The sequence below is a fragment of the Scatophagus argus genome, chromosome 3 (assembly GCF_020382885.2).
Source record: "Scatophagus argus isolate fScaArg1 chromosome 3, fScaArg1.pri, whole genome shotgun sequence".
NCBI classification, from domain to species: Eukaryota; Metazoa; Chordata; class Actinopteri; family Scatophagidae; genus Scatophagus; species Scatophagus argus.
In genome coordinates, this window is record NC_058495.1 from 3,925,294 (window position 1) to 3,950,371 (window position 25,078).

General features: G+C 39.9%; 1 protein-coding gene across 2 annotated transcripts; it reads right to left on the bottom strand.

Moving 5' to 3' along the window:
• Window positions 1–821: 821 nt before the first annotated feature.
• On the bottom strand, window positions 822–23,564 carry mtmr14 (myotubularin related protein 14). 2 transcript variants are annotated; one of them, XM_046381922.1, is made up of 19 exons: window positions 22,711–23,564; window positions 21,567–21,715; window positions 20,407–20,518; window positions 19,252–19,327; window positions 15,385–15,445; window positions 14,977–15,099; window positions 14,438–14,511; window positions 13,694–13,764; window positions 13,535–13,609; window positions 13,086–13,152; window positions 11,484–11,569; window positions 10,989–11,065; window positions 10,286–10,322; window positions 9,340–9,410; window positions 9,104–9,162; window positions 7,778–7,910; window positions 6,624–6,800; window positions 5,578–5,784; window positions 822–4,218 (listed from the first exon to the last, which is right to left on the bottom strand). In XM_046381922.1, the coding sequence occupies exons 1-19, from the start codon at window positions 22,843–22,845 to the stop codon at window positions 4,038–4,040; spliced, it is 1,971 nt and encodes a 656-aa protein (XP_046237878.1). In that variant the 5' UTR covers window positions 22,846–23,564; the 3' UTR covers window positions 822–4,037. The 2 variants fall into 2 exon arrangements, with proteins under 2 accessions (XP_046237878.1, XP_046237889.1); XM_046381933.1 differs by having other exon boundaries at window positions 20,407–20,515; window positions 22,711–23,563.
• Between the last annotated feature and the right edge of the window lie 1,514 nt (window positions 23,565–25,078).

Here is a 25,078-nt window from a genome sequence, read left to right on the forward strand (position 1 = left end):
ATACCTCTCCTTTGGGGCATTAATTACCCCTCCAAGCCCATCACATCTTAATAGTTCATCCACATTCCAAAAGCAGGAAGTACAAGTTAGGCCCGCCAACAGTTGATTAATAGGATAAATATTTCATAAATGAATAATTCATTAACCACTGGAACATTTTAGTGTTCACACCTCTGAGGCAGTAGGAAGATGTAGTTGATTAAATAACCACAAGCTGAGTTCAGGCCAGGTTCTGTCCTGCTGTGTGGGCTGACCTCAGACTTCCAAAATATAAATTGCCACTGAGAAAATTTTACCACAGAAACTGCTGTCTTGTGGTCCTGTTAAATTAAGAAAATACATTTATCTTTACAGAGTTGAATTTGATCTGAACTACAAAGTGCGATTTTGAAAACAGTTATATAACTCATTTATGCAATCACATTCCAGTTGACACAGAATTCTCATTAGCCAAAAGTGTATTTTGAGTTTGTGCTAAGAAAGACCACTTAACATCGGCTCTGCCACTGAAGGAAGTAGGTGTGTGGTGTGAATACGGTAGTTAGTACGCTTCACCACGGATGATAATGAATAAATCAGAAGCATGGGTACAACACTACTGAAATTGTATGTTAAAGCAAATTCATTTAAACAAGAAAGACATAGTCCTAAATATGTTCTTTTTTTAAAATTTATTCACAATTGCCACGTGCTGCTCAGTTCACCTTTCAGTGTATCCTGTCGCCTGATAACAATTAAAAAAAAAAAAGAAAAAAAGAAGGTAGACTTACTTTAAAAAAAAAAAAGAGCATCAAACTGTACAAAGAAAACATCAGAATGAGTGCAATGCAGCATTTTAATAAAAGATATTCTGCAATAAAAATTAATTTTCAAAACAAATAAAACCATTATACACAGCCTTTGAGATAAACATGGAAAATGTCATGCAAAACCAGTGAGTGAATAAGTGACAAAATGAGTGAGACATTTTTCTTACAATAGTCATCCTCTGCAATTGGAAAATGACAGTTTGCAAGTTTCCTGTGATTGGCTGCATAACAGCTACAGGCAGACAGTAGAAATTGTGCCAAAGTAAAAACAACTGACATGAAACCTTGACTGAATTAATTCCTCTTCAGATAAGACATCTAAAAAAAGAGAGCTTATGAGCCGACATGGAGATGAAGCCATGCCTGAAAGTCTCAAATAAAGCTGGACAGATTGTTCTACTGTCACTTTGTGTAGGTTACTAAATTAAACCATTTTTTGACAGCCCATGCAGAGAACTGATAAATGTGATCAAATGAAACAGATTCCTTACTGCATCAAGGAAAAAGGGATGAGGACTTCAAACACCTTACAAAATATGTTTTGATGGTACAAAGAAAGTAGAACATCAAATGCTAGTTAACAGAACAGTTCCATCTTTCGGGAAATGGGAAAGGTTATTCAAATTCTTTCTGAAAGTGAGATGTGAAAATTGACACCACTTTTATGTCAGCATATCCAAACATGTAGACTAGAAACAGCAAGCCTGACTATGTCAATCTGAAAAACACCCCTGTGTGATGTTTCAGGGCGTCATCTGGGAAGTGGGCGTATAACCCCCACATACCCATGTTAAAGCCTGTTATTAAGTTTTGTGAAAATCAGTCCAGCAGTTTTCCTGTAGTCCACCTGACAATCATACAAACTGGACTGAAAACGTGACCTCGCTGGGCTGAGAAAATTGATTGTGTTTGTGTCTGGCTTCAACAAACTACTGACAACATGTTGTCATGGTGTTGGTATGCACGTTTATGAACTCCAGACAGAGCTAGGCTAGCTGTTTCCACCCCAGTCTTGATGCTAATCTGGGCTAAAAATGTCCTGGCTGTACTTCTGCACTGAACACAGAGAAATGACACTGGTGACAATCATCTCTTCTCACCACAGGAAGGAAAATTAATAAATATTTTTCCCCAAAATTTCTAAAAGAACTAGTCCTTAAATCAGTAAATGGCAGAAATGAAAATCTCTTTGAGGTGCAAATCTGAGAGTGAATGACAGATGCACCCACAGAATGAATTCCCATCTTATCGGGGTTGTACATAAGACTCAGCAGCTTTATGTTACTGTACAACAATGAAACAGATTCACAGTCCTGCAACCAAGTGAATAAGGATGATGAAATTCCAAAAGCATCAGGAGATAATGCTGCTAATGCTCTACAGTCAAAACCTTTCATTAACAATTAGCTGCAAACAGCCCAAGCTCTAAAAACCACTGAAGTAACAGAAATACACCTGAAACTGGACCAGGAGAAGTACAGGGCTGATCCAGTGTTACTGAAGATTTAAAAAAAAAAAAAAAAAAAGGCACATGAAAAGGTCCTGAGGTACATTAGCCATTTAAAACCGATTGGCAACACCCACAAGCCAGTTTCAAATAAAATCTTTCAACAGAATTCTCTGAAGACAGTTACTTCAAAGTGTGAATCTTGCTTAAAATAGCCCAGGTTCAAACGTCTGTCAAAGTGTAACCTGAACAGCAGCTGTGTGATAATAGCTGGGTGGATACCTCAGCAAAGGCAGGAATCAAGTGGATCTCACTCCGCTGGAGTCCAGCGAGAGAGCCCATTGAAAAGGCATTCGGTTCACAGATTTGCTACCACAATGCTCAGTGCCTCTTGTGCTACCATGTCAGTGCTACTGAAGAAGAAATGAACTGGATATGGACTCAAGTAGAGGATATGAGGCATTTGACCGACGAGGAGAAAAGACTGGGGCATCATCTCCTGGGTTACGCGAGGCCATACAGGAGCAGTCCCTGCAGATGTTTAATCATTAAAACTTATTTTATAAAGATGAAAAAAATATTACATACAAGTTATTGAGTTAAAGGATAAGATCAGAATTTTTCAAGACTTCCTCACATACCACATGCATGTAATCATTCTCTCCATCCATACTGGCTGCGAATACATAACTTAGTGGTGAAGGGCACACAGGGTTCTTTGCCACTTACCCCTCTCTATGATGAGGGGCCTTTCACCCAGCCTACAACCAACAATTCTTAACAGCAACACACACCTTTAGACACGTAAACCAGCGATTGACCCAACAGGAGAGCAAGGGCAAGAACGCAGGCAGGATTTGAACTTCTTTCACAACACCATGAACCCTTAACCTCCAAAGAATCTTTCTGAGATCGAAATTCATAATAAATATAGAGAGAATATGAAGCAACACTGGGGCAGCATGTGAGCGCTAACTCAAACTGATGAAGCTTCATATTAACAAGGACTTCCACAGTGTCGTCACACTATGGAGGAGAAGGAATTAACATACATATGGCATGTGAGTACTGCATTTTAATGCATTCATTTAAATCCAGACCCCAAAAGCGTAAACTCTAAAACTGATTGGATATTCTGATTTCAACCCACTGTGCCAAATTAGAAACCAAAACGTAAGCTTGTTGCCATTTCTATCAGAACACATTAAGTGCTGTTTTTATCTCACCTTCAAAACCCACCTTAATAAAACAACTTTCCTCTGCTTGGATCAGTTAAAAATAGCAGCACAAAACAAGAGAACTACAAACATATCACTTCCTGTGAATGGGATGGTCACCACATGGACTCTCAAAAATTCTGATCAGATTAAAGAAGAACAGAGGGAGGAATAATTCTGTATATTCTGCCTGTAAGAAGTACAGACCCCATGTGTCTCAGCCATTTACGATGAATTATCCCTTTTTGATACTATGGCTGAAACCATTTCCCTCCCTGTAACAGATTTACTTAACATGGAAGATTAAAAGGTCCAAAAGAAAAGCTGGAGAAGAAAAAGAACAGAACAAAAAAAGAACAGAAAAAATCTGGGGGCCTTTAAGGTCTGAAAAGAAAATCAAAAGAAATTTGGGGGAAAAAAAAAAAAACATGCTTCACCCCTGAACTGAACAGAGATGTTTGGCACTTTATTGAATTGAGTCAAGACATGCTGAATCATCTGTGGATGGATGATGAATGTATGGATGGAAGCAGAAGGAAGGTCTGAAGTCACATTAAAGAGGGTTCAAACGATGGCGTTGGTGCCCCGGAGGCCAACCCCCCGGGCGAACTGCTCCAACAGGCCGGAGATGGCGCCGGAGGGGCTGGGCGCTGAGGACTTGAGGCCCACCGTGGAGCTGTAAGCTGCCAGGAAGACTTCCCGCACCGCCTCCAGACGGGTCTGTCGCTCAGAGGGGAAGGGACACCTGGAGAGGAGAGAGGAAGGAAGGAGGGGAAACAAGAGGGAGTAAAATAAGAAGACAGGAAAAAAAAAAGGTGAGGGAGAGAAATCCTATTTTCAAAATACTGTAAAAATAACTAAAAAAGAAAAAATAATGAAGTCTGGCAATGAAGAAGAAAAAAAAAACCCAGTATGACGCAAGCAACCAGATCACAATGTACTCCTGAATTAACCATCCGAGAGCTCGCATGCTCATCATCGCCATCTCTCTGCTTCTGTCCCTTCCTCCCAGCTCCTCACATCCCCCTCAAATTCACATAGATAGACATTTTTGCCTTTTCCCGACCGGCAGGGCACGCTCAATTTGGCAGTCAGATCAAGCAGAAATTAAAATGTGTCCCCTGCAGGGAGCCAGCAGTAGAAGGATGAGTCAGAGGGAGAACCCGGTTGAAAAATCATCTCCCTCGATTCTCCTCCTCGTCTATCGCAGGGTTCAGTGGGGGGACAGAGATCAGCAACGACAACTGCATGCTCGCCCAACAGGAGAGCACCTTACATGAACACACACACACACACACACACACACACACACACACACACACACACACACGCGCAAACACTCGACCAGACAGCCACTCTCAAGTCACTGCACTGTGGATAAAAGCGAGGATTTTAATAAACAATATATCATACATCATATATCATATGGGAAATTTATGTTATCGGCGCTTACAGCCAATAAATAGAGCTAATGTTACACCTCAGCCACCGTTAATATTTCCATCCCATCCTGCAGCAAGCACAGGCCTCTCACTCATGACTGGATGCACATTGAGTTGTTTTTTTTTTTATCTGCTTCAAAAATCCATATCATGTATCCCTACTGTTCCTTATAATTATCTTTAATTACATTAAAAGAAAGCAATCACAGTAACTTAACGGCTACCACAGCTTGTCTTTAACTTTACTTGCATCACCTTTTTGCAAAACAGTTTTTCACGTACAGACTGAAAATGCCAGAAAAGGTCTGTTTTGATTTAAGAAATGGATTAAAAAAAAAAGATCTGCTTGTAGCACCTGATGAAATGTCAGGGGGTCACAAATGTCATTAGGATTCAACCTCTGGGGAACTTAAATGTCTGTACCAACTTTAATAAGCTTCACAAATGCTAAGTGATTGCTTTCAGGAAAAAATGTAATGATAAACTTATCTTGTGTAAAAGTATGACAGGGTTAACAAAGTGTATACAGTATGTGGATATATGCAAGCTCATACCGCATTGAGAGCGAACCCATCGTCCAGTGACATGACAGCAGCAGTCACACCCACACCTTAAGCTTAACGGCAGGGACAGTGGAGAGGGGGTTGTACAGAGTTACTTACATCCTTCCAATGGGTCCTTCATCCTGAAAACTGAAGGGCAGGGGGGAGTCGTAGGCAGCAGCTACAGCAGATGAGGTGGAGGAGGCTGAAGCCAGAGGTGGAGGGAAGTGAGCATGGTCATGAATACTGCCACAGCCTGAAACTATCTGCCAACTGCCGTACTCTGTAGAGAGGGAGGAACCTGACCGAGCGTAGTCGGCCGCTAACCTGAGGGAGGGATAGAAGCCACAATGAACAGGTGGAACCGGTCTTGATATAACATCTTCTCTACGTCGGGCCAAGCTTTAACAAAACAAAACAAACAAAAAAAACATAACAACTAATTTGTTTGCAGTGTTTTTCTTTTTTTCCTCCCAAATTCCAGGTATTTAAATTGTATTTAAATATCTGCTTGAAAACAGGCTAGTGGACATGTAACAGCAGTGTTTAAATGAGGCCAAATGGTAATCCTTGTGTACTGCAGAAACTGTCACATCTTCACTACCGGCTGTCAAGGCAGCACATTATTTTTTTATGCTGGTATTGTATTCAACTTTAAAATTATGGTATCATGACAACCTTACTGGATGGTAGAAAAAGTACTTAGAGTGTTGAAATCATTTTGACAGAAAGGATGGAGAAAGAGACCCGAGAACTTCAGAAGAGAGTTTCCTGCATGTCGAGTCGGTGAGGTTATCAAAAAGGGTCATAACGATGGACGTTATTCAAAGCTAATAGTAGAATCAGATCACTTTGCTAAAACCATTAAGTATTTTTTTTGCAGCATGAAAAGATTTAATCCTATTTCAGAAATTGCTGGGATAATTCATATAACACGATCAAGGCAAAATAAGTGTTTCATATTCAGCGTCGGGAAGAGATATACTCTATGCCCGAGTACGAGCTGCAGTTGTGGGCTGCAGGCTTTCTTGGTATACTGGTTGGTAGAGTGAAAGCAATGCGCCTCTGGTGATCATCCAAAATTTACATTACTGAAGTCAAATGTGTGTATAAAAATAAGCTGGCTTGCAAACTTGAATTGGATGATGTTGTATGACCTCACTCACCTTCTTCCGGGGACAGCCAATGGACTGCTGCCAGTGCGTGTGACGCCCTGTTCTGACTGGTTGGAGGAGGAGGAGCTGGAAGACCTGGCCTCGTTCGGTGGATGGGAGAGGTGCTCTTCCAGAGGGTTCTGTTTGTTCCAAACAACCATCTGAGGAGAGGAGGTGGGGCCTTTTCTCCTGAGGAGAGAGACAACACATCAACATCCACAAAAGAGGAGGAGGACAGTGTGCAGTACGAACAGCTTGTGATGTAAGATTAAATGATTGATGTTGGCCTTCAATTATGATGGTAATGAAATAAGAAAACAGCTTTGTACTGATTCAAGTTTATAATGTTTGAGGCATAAATAAAAAGTTCTCTCCAAAAACTGACTGAAATGTGAAACATCTGACATAAGTTTCCAGTTTCATTACACTGATCCAAATCTGTGAAACTCTGGCCTTGTTATCATGGACTTTAGTGCAGGATGATGAATGTCACTCATTTAAATGAGATCACTGCATTGGCACATAGGGGTTTGGACACATCAGCTGGCGGGTGATGCAGTCTCATGCTGCCACAACACTCTTCAAGAGCGTTTTGCAAGACATCATCCAGCAACACACTACGCTTTAAAGTCAAGTACAAGTGGGGGCATACTCCTGATTGAGTTTCCAACATCAGCGATCAATTTCTGCTATTAACCACACAACAATCCAGACTGAGGATGACAATATCCAGTGCCTTGGGTATGTCCTCGGCTTCACCTGACTTCATCTGTACCAAAACAAGTATCTGAGCGCTGTGAACGGATATGTTTCTGTAGACCATGTAAGTCAGACTATATGCAGTTTGTTATTTGTATTTTTGTTTTATTTATTTGTGTTCTCTTAACCTTTCAGAGCGTGTGTGTCACAGCCTTGTGAGTCCAACAGGATGGACACTAGAACTGAGCTGTTGACTTCTGCTGTGATAATTATCCAATATTGTAAAAAGTTGTCTGACAGTATTAGAAACTCAAGAATGTGTTGCTTTATTTCACGGTCTGACTGGCACCTGGAGCAGCACGCCCCTGATGGACATGGAAACACTCAAAATCAAACATACTGATAAAATATGAATGATAAATGCATATCTGTCAACTTTTCACTCCCTGACTGTGTGTGATACTGACCAGCTGGAGACCTGGGGTTGGCTGGAGAACGGGTCCACAGTGTCGTTGGTGAGGCTGGAGGCACCGCCCGCCTCCTCGGTGATAAGGGAGAACTCGCTGCTCAGACTGGTCACGCTGCCACGATCCCTCGACTCTGATACCAAACATACAGCAGGGCTGTTAGCTTAAGTTGCTAACTCATCAGACCTTTCCCGCAGCAAGCACTTGACATATCGTAGCAGTCTGTCTGTCTTTCGCCTGCCTACAACAAACACTACTTCATATAAGATCTCGACAAACCAAAAGTGAGTGATAGTATATGTACTGAAAACTTTGTATATTGAGTGTATTTTTTGGCAAAATGGAATCAGACCTATATAATTAGCACAGTTTCAAGGTAGACAAGATTAGTGTCACCAATTTAGCATCTGACCAAATGGCCACAGTCTCTCCAGGTTGATGAACATTGATCAAAGAATAATTTTGTCACCGCTCGGTATGAGCACACTGAATACTACTGAATATATATGGAACACTCCTCCATCATTACAGCAAAAACCTGGCACGTGGCAGAAATAGTAACAAGTTTATAACCGTTGAACTGATAAACTGTGATATAAAGCAGCACACTGAGGAAAATGCAACACTCTATTCTACTGAAAGTTAAAAACCTGAAGACATAAAGCTTTGTGATGCAAGAGATTCTGGATTCAAGCCATGCAATTTTCCAAAGAGATGAAAGTGCAGTGTTATCACCAAGAGTCTCATTGTCTTGTCTCTGGTCCGACACGCTCTCTGCTCGCAACCTTTGATATTCCTCATTGCGTCAGAACAGAGGCAAGTGGCAAGCTCCCAGGGCCTCGCCAAAACACTTGATTTAACAAGCTGGACTGACTTGTATTGTCTTGTTAAGGCAGATAAAGAACGTTCATTAAGTGAAATGTTTACTTGCCTACATGCTCTTTTATCTCCTCTTTTGTCACAAAATTCACCCTAAACCAAACCATGTTTGCACAGTTAAATGTTTATATTATGTTATTCTACTTTAACGTTAAACTTTATTCTAAAGTTTAACAAACTAAACATCTGCGTTCTTCAGGCTTCAGCCAATATTAGGATACTCTTCAAAACTGGTAGCAATTTATATGTCATAATAAATGTCAATTCTGATCGCCATGGATCTCCTGCATTATCCAGACCTAACTTATACATTAACACCAACAGGTAGTTGACTACTACTGTAATTAAACATCCTAACATGAAACTAAATAAAACTGCATCTATCAAAGGTTCTATATATTTAGGCCCGTGTGGACAGAGGAACAGATGACACACACACTGACTTACTTAACTGGCAGAGGTCTTCCACAGTGAAATCACCATCTTTGAATTGGGAATTCTTCCTTCTAACAGAAAAAAATTATAACATCAGAGATTAGAAGAGAAAAAACACTGGATGGACAGGTGACATTTGCCTACTACTCATTCACCAAGTTGATATTTTACAGAATAAGGTACACTGTAACATTAAAATAGACAGAAATAAAGAAAGACTACAGGGTAACATAAATGGAGGGACACACCTTTGTTTCTTTACAGCAGAGAACTTCTCTGAGACAATGTGCTTCAAAAAATTGAAGCAAAAAAAGAAAATCTGAAGAAGAACAAAAAACATTTTTGATCAGAGCGGAAACACGGCAATCAAGCAGTAGGTGTCCTAATACATACGGTCCTCTTACATGAAGAGAGCTGAATAAAGGAACATGTTCTACATTTAACTAAATAAAAGTTAAAAATTAAATAAAACCAGTGAATGTACCATTTAAGCCAGAGAAAAAGGATGAAAAATTTGACATCTTCAAACAATGCTAAATGATGAAGGAGTACATTACATGTGATATATCGGTGACAAATATTAAATTAAAATGATCCCTCTTGGAAAAATGTAGCCGTAGTATCTTAAAAAGTTGGTTTTAACCTCTGATATTCAGTAGCACGAACCACCACCACCACCATTAACACAGGCTGTGCTCAAGTTTCTGTTCTGACTTGACATGATTTCGCCACAAGGTTTCATTAGGCTGACTTTACAACAAAGAACAATAAATAATCTGAACCAAACTTTGAACCCGTGCTGAGTGGGTATGTGAAAGAGCTACAACTGTTAGTCTGTATTAACAAAACTTTTTCAATAAATATCGTTACTGTATTGAGACACAAGCATGACGTCTTTCACTTCAGGAATTTGGTCCCAAGGGAGCTAACAGCTTCTGTCTCTCCGTTCCACTAGCTTTACCATCTTTTCCATCATAGTTTCTCAGGACGATTGAGTTTTCATTCCTGCTGCGTTCTTCACAAAATCTGACTGATTGCTACAAATGTGTTTCGACATCAAAAACTGCCCCAAAGGATTATCACTTTTCAAATCAGGATGATAACTTGATTCATGTAATATTGTGTTCCTGTAAGCCTTTCAGTAAACAGAAACTACTTAATCTTAATCATATAATAGGGAAAAAAACAACTTACCTCCTCCCCTTTGGAGAGTCGATCTGGCAACATGTGACTGGAAACAGACACAAAAACATGTACTGCATTACTTGCCAGATGTTACTTTTATTTCATGGAAAAAAACCCAAAATCCTATTGTGTCTTTGCAAAGAAAAACTATAAGGACCTCTGGGCAATCCCTCTGTCTCATCCAACTCCTTCTTCACTGATCTCTCTTTCCACACACACACACAAGCACACAAAAAACCACACCTTTTCTGCTTGAAACATCCCAAGGGCTTGGCCAAGCCCACTGATGTATAATTACATGGGCTAGCTGGCAGTGCAGGGGCTTTTTACAAGACTGCCTCTGATGAGCTCAAATTGGAGAGATCGTTTTGGTAATTATGAAAGGAGACCCGACAGAGACACAGAAAGAGAGGGGGAGGGAGAGAGAGAGAGAGAGAGGGAGAGTGTAGAGGACTACAAGACGTGGTCAAAAGCAAAGTCAGAGCCGTACAATTTCCCAGTGTTGTCCCAGCCTCCCACTCCCACAGCTCCAGGTGATTCATTAAGCTGCCACTTTTCAATTATGCGTCTCCGACAAACATGGTGTGTCTCAAACCAGATGGCACCAAGAAGTTGCAAATGCACCTCTAAAGTATTTATGCCGGCTAATGCACTGTGAGTTATGTCATCATGAAGTCATGAAATTATGATAGTGGACGATTTTTTTTTTTACCCAAACAGGAACCAGTCGTAAGCGATGGTCAGATACAGGATCTGGGCCGGCTCCAGGCTGGCATGCACCGCGCCGTCCTGTAAAAAAAAAAAAAAAAGAAAGAAAAAGATGTGAGGTGAGTGAGCTAAACATGTTCAAACATCCCATGTTGAATAAAACACCACAGGCCAATCATTAACACGGTTTCATGCAGCTCTGGACTTCCCCACTCCGGATTTCTTATTCTGTTTGAGAAAGCATTTGAAATGTATGCCATATTTCTAACAGAAGGACTCTATTTTTAATAAAAGTAGTGCATACAGAGAAGACTAATTAAAGTGCATGTTTGAAATGGTAAGTTCTATGTGGAGTGATGTAAATGAGTAGGGAGATCAACTAGTAAATGTTGGAGGGGCAAAATAAACTGACTGGGGGACTGGAAGTCACGTGGAGAGACACCGGGGGGAAAATACAGGAGTTGCAAAGGAGGGGGGATAAGAAAAGGTGAGAACTTACTGCCCACAGAGAGAGCCTGAGGAGGGACACAAAGAGAGGCGTTCGGTCCCAGCCTGATATGCAGTGCACCAGGAGGCCACTCTCATCTGCAACAACACACAACTTCACCTTCAAGACCAACAGCAATTACGAATGCATATTATGCATTATTAACAGGCAGGGTGCGTACTTTACAACAGAGAAGCACGTCTTGTGTAATATACATCTGATGATTTCCTAGTATGAAAACAGAAAATGAGATGATGTAACACTGAATGATGAAACTGAGAAGCAGTGTAAGATTATGAATAACAACAAACACTCGTGTTGCAGTGGCAAATAAAAATGAGTAAAGAGACCAACATACTGGTCAGCCAATAATATTGATTGATAATATTGGCCGATCAATACACTGGTTGGCCAATATTATCAATCAATATTGGCCAGTCACAAATATACAGGAGGTATATTGGTATCAGTATACATGTTATCCAATATGCAGTGGTCTGAAATTTTTTTTTTTATACTTTTATAAGTTAGAATTAATTCATTCATTGACTTAACCTCAGCCTCCTTCCATAAACTACAGAGATACAACAAAGTGAAACAGTCATCTTAAAATCATGTTGATTTGATTTTTTTTTTTTTTCTGAACTTGTGACTGCTGACATGACATCTTCACTTTATTCAGCTGTTAGAATTAAAGCTTAAAAAACAAACACAAAATCAGACTCTCTTAGACTGAGAGCTTTTCCTTCTCTTCTTCCTTTCAGAAACATTGGTGGTGTTGTTTTAGTTTTGGCAAAGATGACCATAATTAGCCATATTATAGCACAAACATTTGCTCTCATTTATGCACAGTAGTAATGTGTAACACCCTCTGTGAGCAGCTGATTGACACAGTTACTAATTTATTTTACAGTATGCATTTACTATGACCGACTAATTTTCCTCTGAATAAAAATTATGCTCTGATATAAACATTTTAATATGTGTGTGAATAATCAATACAACATTATATTTGCAGTTCTTTCTCATATTCTACTGCTCTTTCTAAACATGCTGCAGTCTATCTCTGACATGTTCCGGAACATTTCCTGCATGGGATAATGTATGAACGGGAGCAAGAATTACTATTCAGGGAAATCTGTGCTGCCAGTTTCCCACCTCAAGATCAGGTATCTTTGTAGGAAAAATATCAGCTTTCACAAAGAGCAAGAAACAATGATTCAAATAAGAATCATTGTTTCTTTTTATAGTCTGCAACTTCCATCATTTCCATTGCCATACATCAGGCCTTGCCACATCTTTTTCTTCTTCTGTTCAGTGTTCTTGCAGTTGGTATCTATAAGTGTTGAATTATCTCCACCTGCTGGACTGTCCCTTTCCCACTCTTTTCTGGTACTGTCATGGTATGTGTGGAAAAAGGCACAACATGGAAATGGTCCTGAATGTTGCTGCATGTGTGAATAGTGAGCGGTTCCTGAAAGGTTATCCCAATAATTTCCCAGAACTATATCTGAAAGAGGTTTAGTTGTAAGTCACAGTCCTAAACTAACACGAACTCTCAGCAAAAGCTTATCTGATCCTACTCCCTGAAACACAACCAGTGTCACCACCTACCATCACTGTTGATGATGTGAAGCAGCAGTTTCAGGTAGTTCTGGGTCTGCTCCACCAGGTCCCACGACTGAACAACACACACAACGCACACACACACACGAGAAAATACACTGTTGTTAAAAGAGACAAAATTAAGCTTTTTTTAACCAAATGAAATATTCATAGTCTGTGTTTTTCTGGGTTGCACGGTCATTTTATTCACATTTCTCTAAGACTCAGCCTTGCAAATATGATAGTTTTGGATCCTAAAATAAAATTCTGTGGGTTTGAACAACATTTGGACAGGGTGAGTCACTAAGGTTCAAGCCACACTATAACTATTACTGTAAAGGAACAGTGCACGGGATTATGAATCATGACCAAAGCACTTTGCAGGTTGAACAGCAGATGGCACTGACACACCACAAATAGTATAAGAGAAACTAAGAGAAGATAAGAGAAGAGAGTACCTGGTACTGAGTCCAGTCAATGTTCAAGTTCTGAGTAAAGCACACAGGGATTGTCAAAGGAGCGTCCACATAGTCCTGTCAGTGGAGACACAGTGACACCACATTAGCACAAAGTACTGTATAATCCCAGACTGAACCGACTCTGAGACGTCTCTATACCTGATTCCAGTTGAACACCAGACCCTCTGCTGTGTAGTCTCTGTCTTTATACTCTTTAAAAAACTCACACCCTAAAAAAAAAGACAAGAAAAGCCATAATGATATATGTTCAACATACTATACACGATTCATAAGTCACTAGATGCGGCCATTTTCTTCAAAATTCAAGTAATAAACTGTTACTACTTGATTACTTTGACATCCATCTAAAGGTGAACCACATGGATAATGAAGTCAGGCAGAATGAAATTCAAACATGAAATCTTTGTCAAACTGCCACTGGCTTAAATATGGTGACTAGAAAAAAACAACTTATTTTGGAGTTGAATTTTAAATGTCCTTGTTAAATTGACAAGCCCTGTTCTAAATGTGTCAGTGGAGTCAATTTTAAAATAAACTTGACTGCACTTAATCACTTACATTATTTACAGTTATTTAATCGTTGTTTTTTTCTTTCATGGCCAAAAGCAGAAAAGAAATGGGTGGCAGTTTCTTCTATTACTGATTGTGTTATGAGCCCATGACATTATCTCATGTCAATCGCAGTACCTTGAATTCAACTGAAAACTGGAGACTGGCTTTGTGATATCAGCTAATATCGCATCATTGTCACACGATATATACTGTACTGTAATGAAACAGCTGACAGATACCAGAAATACCATAAGCTAAACAGTGTCAGTCCGGGCTGGTTATCAGTGTAGGTTTGTGGAGTGAGTGAGAATGTTAACACTAAGAGTTTACCTGGGTAAGGCACAGAGAGCAACGTGAAGTCTGCATAGCGTTGGGCCTTGTCCACCTTCTCAGACGATGTTACACTGCAGAGATGGAAGGAAATGCAAAGAGTCGGGTGACATTCGCTCTGAGCGTTCATGGGCACACATATTATTTTGATACACAAAACAGATAACTTTGTAAAAGATATGTAAAAAGACTGAACACAACCCATCCTTAATTAGTGTGTTCTTCTATTCAGAGTTAAGTACACAGAATTAAATACAATGAGTTAAAGCTACTGTAAATAGCTTCACTGGATTAGGCACTAAAATACTACAAAGCAAAGATAACAAAGCTTTATATACTATATTATATTGAGCTGGAAAAATTAACTCCAGCTCAGACATAATCACGAGCACACAGCACACATCCCAACTCAATTCACGGCACAGTCTTAACACAAAAGTGAGCTCCCTCACATAAAGTTCCTCCCTACAAAGTCCAGCGGAAACAGTGACCTAAAAAACAGCCAGAGTGTGAATGAACTAGTCCGCATTGTTCCTTACTTGAGGCCAAACTTAACCTTCTTGTTCTCCACCATCAGGTCACAGATGTAGCGAACCGAGAGGTAACGTAGCAGCTTAATGTCGTGGCCTCGGACCTTGTCAAAAAGCTGGGAGTCCCCATTCCTGAGGAGGAGGGAAGAAAACAAATAAGGAGAGACAAAGAGCGTGAAGGCAGTGGGAGGAGGAACATTAAATCTGAGAAACACTGACAGAAAAATGAACTTTCTCTGGGCAGATATTTTACTTGTCTTTCAGTCTGTAACATGTTATATTTTAACATTAAGATCATCTGCTGTGGTGCCTTGTTATTGTCAGAAGTGATTAGTGCCACACGCTGATTAAGCTCACAGACACACCAGTGTCTGTGATGTTAGTTATGTGCTTGTGTAGTTAAAGTGATGTGATTACCTGACTGCATTGTCATCCTCTGGAACCTCCTCAGACTCTGTCCATGTGTCATCACTGCCCCCTGGATAAAAAACAAACAAAAAAAAAAAATAGTATGTGAAAGTGAAAAGAAGGATATTAACACTCAAAACATCACATCCACGTATGTCATTTGCAAATGATCGCTTTCTGTTTTTTGGAATCGAAGTTGCAAGAGCCCAACCAACCAGCTGCCTGATGTTATCACCCAGTGTCAGCCTATCATAGATATATCTGTATTAGCACATTCTATGGCCCGAAAGTAACAGGAAGTTGCAGTGAAGAATTACCAAAGATATGTGTGTACACATACATTGTCCCACTGAAGTATAATCATAAGCTCATTCAGTTTATCGCAAACACAATTCTTTAAGAATCAAATTAGGGGATCTGAAAATCAAAAATCCATTTAAGTTTAAAGAAACTACTACAGAATTGAATATATGACAGTATATACCTGCCCTACACTGGTAGAAATACACCACTAAGCAGGTTTGCCAACTGCTAGAGAAAAAAGAGTGACGATAAAAACATGGAGAAGAGCGAAGCAGAAAGTAAAAGCAGGAGGAATCCTTCACTTGAAACTATTGTTCTCATTTGAAACCTGAAAGCTTCCATTTTGAAAAAATATCAGTTTTAGAATATGAGTGTGATCTCATGGGAGGCAGCTGTTCATGATATAATAATACATACTTTGATAGATTTTGGCCAGAAATTTTAACTCCTGAGTATCAGTATCAGTACCACTTCAGTACAGATGTTGATAATGATCTCGCTAACGTACAGTATATGTAACAGGTCATATTAGCAATATTGATGTAACTGATGGATGCTGACAACTTATCAACAAAGTTTGTTTTTATCTCTCTTCACTTTCAAAGTGATATGCTGACAAACAATTCAAGCAAAATGTGTCAAAAAGTGAAAAGCCACTAATATATCATCAACCTCAAACTCTGACGTGGCAACAATATCACAGTTAAAGTAGGTGTCAACCAAAAGGACTTATGATCAGTTAATCATCTTCAGCAGAAACTGGCCGTCACCCACAGCATCTCATTAGCAGCACTATTTGTGTTTGTCACAAATAAATACAAACAAAGCAGCTGATTCAGCAAATAAATACAATCAAAGCAGCTCATTCATCAAATAAATACAAACAAAGTAGTTGATTCAGCACACTCTTAGTTGTTTGTTTGAGAAGGATGCCCATCCTAAAGTCATCTAGCTTTTGGTCTCATGGAGGCTGAATGCACTTACTGGAAGTGCTTTGGATAAAGGGATCTGCCAAATGAGGCTAAAGCCCAGATAGTGAACCGGATGGCAAGCATCTCCACCTAATTTCATTTGCTAACAGTTCACAAAGCCTGTTTTAGGCTGGACAGAAAGTATTTTAGAACCTCAGAGAGGGTTTGTATCCCTTCTGAGTGCTGCTCTACATGATGCTAGCCAATTGCTACCTGAGTGTCAGGAACAGACTGTCTCTGCTTTAGTCCTGTGAAACCTGAGCAACAAGGAGCTAGACTTCTGTTTACAGTGGTCACATACATGACAAAGAGCAAAAACAATTACATTCAACAGGGAGGTCATTTGGTTTAAACCTGCCAGAATTCTTCTGAAACAAACAGAACACCAAAACTTGCTTTCCTAAACTAAGTGTGTCTAGAAACTGCATGAGGTCCTGTTACGACATGTCTCTATACAGCAAGCTTTAAGTCTCTATGCCCATCCAAACACAAAAACCCCTAAAGGTAAAGAGACACTCCACCACTGTTACACTGGTGTTTACCTTTTACCTACCATACCTATAGCATTTGCTGCAGAGAGCAGGTGTGGCTCTGTTGAATTGGCCATCTCAGAAACCACCCTAACACAACCATATGAAAGAAGCCGTGTAAAGAAAAGCTGCAACTACTAATACCATAAACATGGACCAGAATGAATTCACACTTAAGGGATAACGGATCGACACTGCAACAGTTAACTCATTCAGTAACATGAGTGGACAGACATTAAAGCCACCAACTATTTTGGTAACTGATTAATTATTTCAAGCAATTTTCAATCAAAAAGCTAAACATTTGACATTCTCCAGGCAAACGGAATATTAATCAATAATGAAAATCTAGCTGTTAATCTTAGCTGTTAGCCCTGATCTAACCCACTTTAATTAGAGGCTAAAGTAAAAGAAAGTGCACACGAAAAGGCTGTAATTAACCCTAATTGCACAGGAAGGTTGAATGTAAACTGCGATAGATGTTCATGACAAACGTTTCTGGAAATCGTTTTCCATTTCACCTTCATTTTCCAAACAAGTATGGATAATCTGTGGTTCTGTTTACAACATGTGTGATTGTCAGACTCCATCTGTACAGCTTGGGCTAAAGTGCAAGGTGTAACTGCACTTAGTGGATGTCCAACTCTCTTTTGCTAGTTAAAGACTGCAAAATGTGAGATGAAAGAGGTTGTATTTATTCTCTTGATTTATCTTAGGTGTGTTTTGGGCCTAACGTGAATTTAACCAATCAGTGTAATTTCCCATTCCCTTTAAAAGCCAGGTGCACCTGTACATGATGTATTGCTATTTAACAGGAATGTCTCCCGATACTCTGTCCCACCAACAACTCCATTTGACTGCTTATGAATGCATAATATGTAACTGAGGAAGAGGAGTGCAGCTGTGTGTCCCTGTGGGAGTGGATCAGGTGAGCCAGGTCATAAATGATCAAACTGATTAAAGCTAAATTGGATGCAAGTGGGTGAAATACTACATCTTTAATGAGGAAATTTTAATGATATGACCTGCAGCGAAAAACGGTGGGAGCGTCTCCCCTTTAAGAGAGATGCTGTGTGTGTTTCCATACGAGGCACAACACCTTCATTTCACTGAGTAGTTAAATCTCTTGACACTCTGAATCGGTCAGGATCTAATGTTAATTAATTGTGTGTTTTTCTACACAACCAAAGGTCCAGGTACATAAAGTGAAATTGTTTGGACTAAAGTAGCTGCCCTCCTGACAAATCCTGAGCTCCATCAGAGCTGTAAAAACAGGTATTTCAGAAACTAAAAGTTCAACTCTGTTTCAAGTTTAGAACTACAGCTTTTTCTGTCAAAATGTCTTGCAATATTAATAATATTTGGGCCACCGACTTTAGACCAGGTTTTTGTCAATACTGCAATCACTTTGTGCTCCCTCAAGATGTGCCAGCAATATACCTGACGATAGCTCACTTTAAGACCAACGCACATATGGGCGTCAAGATGGACACTTCCACAACGTGGGCACCAGGCATGTAGAGCAATGGCACTAACACTGTGTGCCACTTTGCACTGAGCGCAGGAAAAGCCCCATGTGTTCCTGCACTATTGCAGCATCCCCATATCTTTTCAGCTAAATTGGCGAGTACAGTATTTTTATAACTGACAGAAATGATGGCAAAAATAAAAATAAGACTCAAGCAGTAATACCCCAGAATTATCCTTATAATTCCTTATATTATCTCATGACATACAAATTCTATATAATGCAAAATGACTAGTAGCCTACTAGAACTCAGGGTTCTACATTTCTGAATGTGAGAGACATATATGTGTTGAAAAGATGTGTGTGTATTAGTTATAACCCATTCTGAATGAAACTAAGCCTTCTAATTTCTGTTCTTCTTTCAGAAGGGCATTAAGTCCCAGTAGGAGCTATCTGACAGCTGTACGACAGCTGCTAACAGGTCAGACAGCTTTCACGGAACTGAAACCTCCCATGGAAAATAAGTCAGCCAGAACTTCCCCTGTTCAAGCTAAATTTAAGGGATGTGTGGTTGTGGGTGTGGGTGTGGGTGTGTGTGTTGTACCTGAGAAGATGTAGTTGTAGCCTGTGCGTCCATAGAGCTCCCCCCATCCTGCCAGAGTGGACGACCGGCATATATGCTGTAAAGATGTAGAAACTATAGTCATTAAGAATACTGTCAGTGGCAGAGCTTAAACATACAGACAGGTTAGTGGCAGCCACCAAGTGCTTAGGTTATCTTCCAGCAGCCATAATAAGGTTTAAAGTAGCGTAAACTCAAAGTGATGCATGTGTAAATAAAGGAGTATTGGCTGTGTTGATGGTCTTGGCATCAACTACTGCTAATTGCTCAAATGTCAAGTAAAGGTGTCCTTCCAACATCTGTGAAGCCCTGCACAACCTAAGGACTATTAAAGGTCAGGTGTACGTGTGGCTTACTTTGCCACCATGAAAATTTACTCCAAGTGACAAAGACGAACACAATCTGCACGACTGGTTGATTTTTACACAAGATTTTACAGTGCAGGCAGAGCGGCAGCTCCGTTGTTGGAATTTAGTTTGCATTAATACGTTACATATCCTTCATTCATTCATCCATTCAGTGATTTGGAGCTCATTCACCAGAAACAAAACTTGTATTGGGCTTTAAAGTTTTCTACACTTTTTCTTTGATCATCCAACTCTTTCAATATGTTTTCAGGAGATAGTGCTTTTATTTGTTCACAGTGAAGACAGAACAGAGGACATTGTGACTGCGGCATACACATCTTAGGTCACAAGGTTATTAGGATGCCTATCTCCAGGATGTTTGTGCATCTCATGGAAAAAAAACTACACCTTTGTGGTTTTTTGTCTTGTCTTTGTTCAGAGAAAAGTCTGAACAAATATTTGTGACTTTAAGCTGCAGTCTCATGTTTTGTATATTTTGCAATGTTTGCACAGCAGATGTCATTTATATCTGTCTATACAGTTGGAAAAAACAGGATCGCAAATCAGATTTCCTGTACATTATACATTAACATAAAAGAAACAACAACATGAAGACTCACTACAAATTACTGACATTTAAGCTGCTAACTCCTAATACTACTAGAAGAGGAATTTCGAGTAGAAAAAATAAAGAGAGGATTTCAACACATTGACTTCAAATGCGTCAGCTTGTTCAGGAAAAGCTGAACCCTGAGCAGAGACTACAGGTTTTCCAGCAGAGCAGCAGTACCTTGCCATTGTAGAGGATGACAGGACAGACGAACCTCCCTCTGCAGCGAGCCAGCTTGCTCCGGTTCACCAGGTCCTGCAGTTTACTGATTTGCACTGTGCTCTCAAACCTGCTATGCAAAAACCACTGTGTTATCCATCAGTCAGTCTATGTCATCATTTCAATTGAATTTAGCAGGTGAAAATGCTATTATAGAGCATTTGACATACAGCACAACAGCTAGCACAAACCAGTGTACAAACAGTGCAGAGTCTGCTAAAACAAGATAATACTGCTGACGCCTCCAAATAATCAATTGGTCTTATCTACCGAGACGTAAGTTACAGTTCCATGGGTCATTCATCAACACTCAACAATCATTGATTACTTCACTCCATTCACCAAAATATCTTAACTGGCCATGAAAACACAAGCACTTGAACGATCATCTAAAGTACTAAATATATTACAGATGTACAATGCACATTCAAATCATCACACAAACATCTAATGTAATCAAGAGCGGAGTGAAAATGTAAAGCAAAGGGTTTTGGTAACTACATCTACATTAAGCTGGCTAAGTTGGAAAATGCGGTTTTCGTCTAAAAACCACTGTGTCGCCTTCAGTCATGTTTGTAGAGGCTTTTGTCTGCTGTTAAACAACTAAATCTCTTTTTCTCTGCCTTCTTTTTTTATTTATTTATGAATAACTGCAATGTCATTTCCCAGTTCGTTACTTTGTATGGGAGGCTATGAAATGAAAACATTATGTTGCAAAGAAACATTTTCTCTACACATGAGGGATATGCCAGATAGGGAGGCTTTTTTTTATGAAGTATATGGAAGCCTCCTATGCCAAAAAACATGCTCAATTTCCAGCACAACAATGGAAAATATTGTAAATCAATTGCATTAACCAGCAGCAAGAAAGAAGGATTTACTGACTCATTTCCTATTTCCAACTACATTGTGGCCTCATGTGACAGAACAGTCACTTTACCCTTCTGCAGCCTTAATGCAATCAGAGAGGCTGGAATCGGGAGACTGAACTTTGCTCCCACACCACAGTAAGGTGTGCAGTATTAAGAGTAGTGATACAAACAAACACAAGGGTAATTGGTAACCGAGTGGGCTAGACTTTGTATCGGAAAATGGTGACTGACTGAGTAGCGGAGACGTACCTGTCTTTCTCGACATCCGTGCATTCATACTCCAGGAAAACTATCTGTCGGGGGTAATGGCCACACACTTCTCCGTTGGCATTGTGGATGATGCTGTATTTGTAATCTTTTGCAAATAACTCCAGACAACGCTTCTCTATCGTCTCCACCTGAGAAGACACAAAAACAAAAGTTATGCTAGGGGTCTATAAAGAACCTAATTTTCAGCCTGGAGAAAATGACAGAACTTGAGAGTTGGGTCCTTTTACATCAAACTAAACGGATGAAACCAGGCCTGTCGCAGACATTGATCAATAACAAATGTCGAGGAAATCATAAGCAAGTTTTTTTTCCCACAAATACATATCACAAAGCACTCAGTGTTACATCTACGCTGGTAGCTTCATGAGCCAATTATTACAAAGATCAAATTGGATCTTGTACATCATAAATCACGTAAGTACTAAGTTCTGATGAAAATAATAACTAGATACTGTACAAGCAGATGTGGCAGATGGTGGCAAACTTAGTTGTAGACTATATCTACCAAAGAAAAGTGAATGTTCCATACTCATTCAGTGTGTGTAAGGATTAACACCATTCAAGAGCTCATGCGTGGCGTTCAGGATCATAACAATCGGAACACTGCTGGCACTTGTCTGATTGACAGTTTACTCTATTTTGCCACCTATTCATTGAAAATATATTCAGTTATGGTTGACTGAACAATAACGTGTTGATGATACAATGTATTTTAAGAACTGCTCTGGATATATATATATATATATGAAAAACTATACTCCGTGGGACAAAAGTTAAATATAATGTGCAATGCAGTTTTTCCTCCCAAAAAAAATCCCATTTGTTTCCAATATGAATGAAGGCTAAAGGTAAAGGAGATGCAAACACACACAGAAAGTAACCCCTGTTGGAAAACAAAACAATGCTTATGCATTACTATACTGGCGCTTTAAGGAACTGAGTAGTGATTCCTTAAAGTCCTTAAGAGGTCCTTTATCTCTCCCTACAGTGCACGTTGTTTTCTTGGTGTTCAGGGTCACTTTAATTTCACTGATTCCGCAAGGTAGTTCGGTTTATCATTGACATAAGAGAGAAAAGCAGTTTTTCAAGTCGCTCAAGTACAAGTGGAGATACTCAGTCTTACCCGAGGGGTGACTTCCTTCGCTCTATACTGCATCTTGGAAAACAAATCTATCAAATCCGCTATTTCCTCGCTCTTTCTGACCGACAGACCAGAGGTCGTGAAACCGCCGGCCGATGAGGGGGAGGCGGCCATCATAGCGCCCCGACCGGCGGCGATGGCTTCAAGCCGAACTCGTCCTCCTTCAAAAACCGCAGAACCTTGTCCTTTGGAACGGGAAGACCGACCAGGCCATCCCTTCCCAGCCAGCTTCTTCCTGACTGCCCGCTTGAGGGGGCCAGAGCCGGGGAGTCTTCCTGAATTCAGGGCACCGGCGGGCTGCTCCACTCTCCAAAAACGAGCCTGTGGCCAGCCCGCACAGCCAGCCACTCACACCAGGGCACCTGCTGCTACCGGAGGAGTTAGCACTACTAGCTAACAGGCTAGTTCAGCTTCCCAGGAGAAGATTGGTCGTTTCCACTAACTACAATCCCTCGTATATACACATTTGAGACAATATCAGGCCCTTGTAGTCCTCCACATCACCGTTGTTTTGTTTGCGTTTGTGACATCTGCTGAAGTGATGGTCGACTATCAGTACCGCCTAAGCTCCGGTCAGTTGGGGTCAGGAAATCTCCAGGATCCTTCCCGGCCTACTCACGTTTCCTCAATGTCACGTCGTCATGTCTCCTTAGTAACCACAACCATGATGGTTAACGGATTAAAGTTATATAGTAGGCTAGTCAACCCTGTAGCTATAACGCCTCACTGCTGCTCATGTTGTTACAGACGAAAGCCCCAGCAGCGGAGAACAGTGTTGCAATCTGAAGGTACAGCAAGCGGTAAACAGGAAGCTGACGTGACCACGTGACAGCCATCTCCCCCCTCCTTTAAATGACGTCTGTTGTTGATCAGAGCGAGGTTTTGGACTGTCAGCAACCACACTTTGTTTACTCAGAAAATCTTTCCTGCTGCTGTAAACGGAAGTCTTTGTTTTATCTACAAAAGCAACTCCCCCTTGGCCAATTCAGCAATAATTTACATTGATATTAATATTATTTTTTGCCCCCCGACACACACACACACACACACACACACACACACACACACACGCACACACGCCCACTCAAGCCCCAATTCCCAAGAAGGTTATAGCCTAAGTCTTCACTCTTTATTAGTAAACATATAAGTAAATAAATAATTCCTTACCTCACGTTATTTTCCAATAGATTTTAGAAAAGTGGCAATAAACCTTCAACATAAACAAAAACTAGAATTTCATTTTCGTAAAGCCTAGAAGTCTTCAGAATAGCCCATCACATGAGCAGTACTAAAGTCTTCATTGTGGTCTGTATAGTATATTGAAGACAGAATAAAAGAAAAACAAAAGACAGTCACAGAATTATTATGTTAGAATACTGAGGTCTCAGAATTGTGTGCTGTGCTGTGTGCACCCTGTGTAGCTTTAAAGCTCCCCTCTACTCAAATATAGATTTTAATATGTTTATGTCACTTGGATGTTTGAGCCTCACTGTGCTGAGTAATTTACATGCACAGTTTTGTTTTCACATTCATCAAGAGTAAACGTTTGTGCTATGTGTGACTGACTACAGGCTTTATACAGTCATATGCTTTTACATATGCGGCATTCAGTTGGAACATTGTCAAAAAACAACACACAAGACATGCAAGTCATAGGTATGCCGTATTTTACATGAAACAGTTAAGAAGTGTATTTTACATGCATCTAAATACAACAGGAAGGGATTTTAACTTACAACTGTCACTGTTCATTTTACTCAAGTGAACTATTTCATAAGTCATTTATCAAAAATGAATACGGGTTACATCGCTCCAATTATATTAGTTAAATCAACAAGACAGTGAGCAAGAGGCACATTCATTTAATAATCTTTTAGAGTGTAAAATAAAAACAATGATGAAAATTTGGGATTTGTTTTTGTAAAGTTTGTGTAAAGTTTACAAAAAAAAAAAGCACAACAACTTCAGAAGATATTTCTTCTCAAGAATAAATTAAATGTGGAACAGTCTATCCTGGCGTACTCAATTTAGTTTAGATTATGCCTGAAGTCAAATGACAGTTACGTAAGAATAATCTATGTTAATAGTTTCAGAGGGCAGTTTCATTGTATTTGGGAAAGTAATCTGGTGGTGACATTAATTTATACATGAGATTATGAAAATAAAGCAGTGAGTGTCAAAACTGGACATTGAGCCACACGGCGAATGAATACTCAGTGTGCTGTTATGATGACAAACATGACCGCTCAGTGCTGTTTTCACATGTCATGTGTTCAGCCATGTGTGAAGCCACTACATGACATCAGCTCTCCATATTTACCCTGACTTTTTTAATATTCAGTTTATTGCG

Excerpts from the sequence above, each read along its gene's own strand:
- mtmr14 (XM_046381922.1), bottom strand. The coding sequence starts at position 22,845 with ATGATGGCCGCCTCCCCCTCATCGGCCGGCGGTTTCACGACCTCTGGT. Across the intron at positions 15,100-15,384 it reads GAGGATGACAATGCAGTCAG|GAATGGGGACTCCCAGCTTT; the intron begins GTAATCACATCA and ends CCTCCTCCTCAG. Across the intron at positions 9,411-10,285 it reads GACTCTCCAAAGGGGAGGAG|ATTTTCTTTTTTTGCTTCAA; the intron begins GTAAGTTGTTTT and ends GTTCTTCTTCAG.